Source organism: Bactrocera tryoni, chromosome 2 (assembly GCF_016617805.1).
Source record: "Bactrocera tryoni isolate S06 chromosome 2, CSIRO_BtryS06_freeze2, whole genome shotgun sequence".
NCBI classification, from domain to species: domain Eukaryota; kingdom Metazoa; phylum Arthropoda; class Insecta; order Diptera; family Tephritidae; genus Bactrocera; species Bactrocera tryoni.
In genome coordinates this window covers 37,996,234-38,000,384 of record NC_052500.1, presented here as the reverse complement: position 1 = coordinate 38,000,384, position 4,151 = coordinate 37,996,234, and the positions used below count along the sequence as shown (strand labels likewise).

At 33.4% G+C, this 4,151-nt stretch overlaps 1 protein-coding gene across 3 annotated transcripts; it reads left to right on the top strand.

The window, feature by feature from the left end:
- Positions 1-1,700: 1,700 nt before the first annotated feature.
- On the top strand, positions 1,701-3,735 carry LOC120768462. Of its 3 annotated transcripts, XR_005704764.1 has the most exons (6): positions 1,701-1,766; positions 1,865-1,952; positions 2,038-2,172; positions 2,253-2,474; positions 2,572-2,980; positions 3,042-3,735. XR_005704764.1 is itself a non-coding variant. In XM_040095164.1 (5 exons), exons 2-5 carry the CDS (start codon positions 1,923-1,925, stop codon positions 2,821-2,823), a joined length of 639 nt encoding a protein of 212 aa, XP_039951098.1. In that variant the 5' UTR covers positions 1,701-1,766; positions 1,865-1,922; the 3' UTR covers positions 2,824-3,735. The 3 variants fall into 3 exon arrangements, 2 of the variants coding, with proteins under 2 accessions (XP_039951098.1, XP_039951099.1); XM_040095164.1 differs by having other exon boundaries at positions 2,572-3,735; XM_040095165.1 differs by lacking the exon at positions 1,701-1,766 and having other exon boundaries at positions 1,859-1,952; positions 2,572-3,735.
- The last annotated feature ends 416 nt before the right edge of the window (positions 3,736-4,151 follow it).

The following is a 4,151-nucleotide window of genomic DNA, read 5'->3' as shown; positions in this document are numbered from 1 at the left end:
CTTTATCTTCTTCTTAGAAATTCACAGTTTCAACTGAATTCTTAATTCTTAGTTTCAAGAAGCGTCACTTATTGTTCAGACGCCAAGAAGAGTATAAGTGTTCCGAAATTAGCTTCAATAAATAATAAGTAAAAGTGTTTAGAAATTGTCTTTAATAAATAATAAATACGAATGTTTAGAAATTAACTTTAATAAAAGTAATCTTAATTTTTACATTGGATGTGGTGTTACATTCGCCACAGGATTAATATTATCCCGCCAACATAGGAGTGAAAAACAGTGAATTAGGAAAACAACAGTGCGCCATCTCACGATAAAACAAAACCTTTTCTCATATCTTTTTTCTCAAACACAACAAGTGAAGTTTAATTCGACAAACCATCAAACAGAAGTGAATACTCGTACAACAGCGAGACATTCAACAAGTGAACACACATTTCGATCAACAACACAGGATAAAGGAATTATAATCCATTGCAGGTTACAACACTTGAGTTAACTAATCTAGCATTACATATATTTACACATTAATACAATTAACCATTAATCCTAACACACACACCCATATACATATTTATATATATATACACTATTGAATATTAAACCCGAGATTTATAACGTTAAAACTAAACTAACTATTTTTTAATTATTCGTAGTCGGCCCCATACGTCGACATACCCCGACACTAATATTTTTTAATTTTTTTTTTGTTTATGGTCGATTCCTTTCTTTTTAATTTAGTACTAAAGTTGGCAACTTTGTCTGTCAAGTGTAAATGTCAATTCAACTGTCGTCTGTCAAAGTCAGTCTGTTATCCGTCCTGAGCATTCCAGTCATGTTTAGTGTTGTATGGAACTTTTTCAAAAAAATAGACAGACAAAACGTTTCATGTAATGTGTGTGGAAAAACATATAAAACCAGTGGCAATACAACGAATTTATCTATACATCTAAAAAAATAAGCATCACCATGCGTTTTTGCAACTTAAAAATAAAAACGCAAGGTCAAGTGAAGTGAATATTACACCAAGAACCAGTTCATCCGTTTCGTTTACTAATTCAACTAGTACCATTACTAATAAGCCTGCTGAGATAGAAAATAACCTCATGGAATTGTCTGAATCTGCGATTTACAATGAAACTGGTGAAAGTATTTTATTTGTGTAATACCACGTTCAGACCGACCCTTAATCACACGATTTCGGCTGTTGAGTGGTTTATCCCACTAATCTTATAAATTTATCAAGATTTCGCCATACAAAAATGACAGTTCAAAATCACTTCATCGAAGTGATTTGAAATTGATCCACGCTAAATCTCTCTGTGCGACTCTGATTTTACGGCGTCTACTTGGCAGCATTGGAAATCTATTATATTATCACAGCTGATTTAGACACTACAAAAAGGAAAAAATGTAAACAAACAAACTTTTATTAGAGCAATGAATCTGATTTCTGCTGAAAATCGACTTCCCAAATGAAAAAATGCGTCCATTATTTGGAAAACATTTAAAAGAATACGGCTTTTATTACAAAATACTATATGACAATGTTTTCTTTTGATACATATTGAGCGATGTAAATTCTTGAATAGCAAAAACAACTGTTTTTAATCTTTTCAACGGCAGTAAGAACACTGTTGGGTTATGAAATGCTTAAATGTAATCTAATCTTTTAAATTTTCGGTCTGAACATGGTATAAGTTTGTAGCTTTAGAGTCTAAATATTTGTTCTTGTTCATAACCAATAACTAGTCACCTAATAATGTGTAATTACATTTTAGTGTTTTCACTTAACCTTAATACTATTTATGACGACAAGTGTAATGAAATATATACTTACAAAATGCTCAAAATTTTTTTTCAGACTGAATTCTCCAAAGATAGTCAGAGTAAAGACTTGTGGAAACAGATTACACTCATAGATGTGTTTGAAAGAAGTTCAGGCTATGAAAGTATATTTTAATGATATCAGATTGCTGTATAGTTAACTTTTTAGTTCATAAGAATGTTCTAATTTTATTATTTTTCTCAATTTAGCAGAGGGTCATAAAACAAGCTTTGGTCTACATGATTTGCAAAGACAACTTGCCTCTATCTTGGGTGGAAAAATCAGGATTGAAAAAATTGATGAGCGTCATTTGTCCACGCTATAAGGTTCCATCACGAACTACAGTAAGCGAACTATGATATAAAATTATTATCTTACCCTTTTTATTTATAAATGTTATTTTATTATTCATTTTTCATTGCAGATAACGGGCTTAATGGAACAACGATATCCCACTACCAAAGCCATTGTAAAACAAAAACTAAGTGAGATAAATAATATTGCTTTAACAAGTGATATATTAACTCTCATGAACTCGACACGAAGTTTCATCGTAGTAACAGCGCATTTTCTTAACACAGCAAATAACTGCACTCCTGAATCTGAACATGAGATGGTGACATTGACAGCACGAAGAATGTATCAGGTTAATAAAGTATAAAATAAATGCATCAAATTAAAAAAAAATAGTAAGTTAAGAAAAATTTCATAAAGTGGACTAATATTGGTCTTCTTTCCTGCAGGCACACACTGCTGATTATATAAAAGAATGCTTTGAAAATATTACCGACGAGTTTTCAATAGAAAAGGGTTGCATCTTATCAATTACCACTGATGGTGGTGCTAACATGGTTGCTGCAGTGAAGAAATTTTTGGAAGACGGAAAAAGAATTCCTTGCATCGCACATTTGTTGAATTTAATAGTGGATGGCGCAACAAGAGATAATCCACCAGTTCTTCAAATTGCCAATCGTGTCAAAGCCATTGTAACATAATTCAAACAATCTGTGAACGCAATGGATGATTTGCGAGCAGAACAAGAGGGACAAAAGAAGGAGGGAGAAGTATTAACACTTATACAATCAGTAAGCACAAGGTTGAATTCTTGTCTTGATATGTTGGAAAGATTCAATACATTATCAGCTATTATGGGTAACATTTTGGCAACCATGATGTCATACCAGATCTGATAATATTGCTTACCTCATTTAAGCAAGCTACTGAAGAAATTAGCGGCGATCAGTACGTGACTTCAAGTTTGGTGATTCCCATTGCAAACTTACTTCAGAAAGGCCTTGAACAAATAAAACCTTTCACCGCATTTGGTTTCGCTGTTCAGAAGAGTTTGCTAAATTTAGTTATTGCCAAACTAGAACCACTAGAGCGACATTTACATTTGGCCAAAGCAACAATTTTAGACCCACGCCATAAGCGTATTCATTTTAGTTCAGCGCTAGCTATTTCCACTGCAATAACCGCACTGTCAAAAGAAATACGTTTAGAACATAGACGTAGAGAACAACTTTCGCCTAAACTCTGACCAACTCCCACTACCATAATTACAAATTCAGAAAATTCTTCGCCGTCGTTGTGGCCCGGATATGAAAAAATTATGATAGATATTGCTGCAGCTTCAGCAAACTCTTTACTTTCAACTTCAACCAGTGATGGTGAGCCTATCGAACTAAAGCAATATCTACATCAGCCTATAGTACCCAGAAAAGAGAATCCTACAAAATTCTGGTTTGATTGTCGTCATTTTACCCCAGTCCTTTCCGACATAGCTCTAAAGTATTTGATATCGCCTGCGTCCTCGGTTTCCTCAGAGAGAGTGGCATCTGCGGTGAATCTCGCAGTACCCAATAACAGAAGTCGGCTTACAGCCGAGCACGTAAATCAAAGAGTTTTTCTTAAGTCTGTATCAGATAAATATTGGTTTGATTAATAAATAATTAATATTTTAATTGTTGTTCTTGATTTATTAAAAATTAAGTCTAATGATTAGTATTTATCTAGTAATGTAATACCATGTTCAGACCGACACTTACTCACACGATTTCGGCTGTTGAGTGGTTTATCCCACTAATCTTATAAATTTATCAAGATTTCGCCATACAAAAATGACAGCTCAAAATCACTTCATCGGAGTGATTTGAAACTGATCCACGCTAAATCTCTCTGTGCGACTCTGATTTTGCCCCACCTACTTGGCTGCATTGGAAATCTATTACATTATCACAGTTGATTTAGACACTACAAAAAGGAAAACATGTAAACAAATTATTAGTGCAATGAATCTAACTTCCCAAATGAAAAAATGCGT

Excerpts from the sequence above, each read along its gene's own strand:
- LOC120768462 (XM_040095164.1), top strand. The coding sequence starts at position 1,923 with ATGTGTTTGAAAGAAGTTCAGGCTATGAAA. Across the intron at positions 2,173-2,252 it reads AGGTTCCATCACGAACTACA|ATAACGGGCTTAATGGAACA; the intron begins GTAAGCGAACTA and ends TTTTCATTGCAG. Across the intron at positions 2,475-2,571 it reads CAGCACGAAGAATGTATCAG|GCACACACTGCTGATTATAT; the intron begins GTTAATAAAGTA and ends TCTTTCCTGCAG.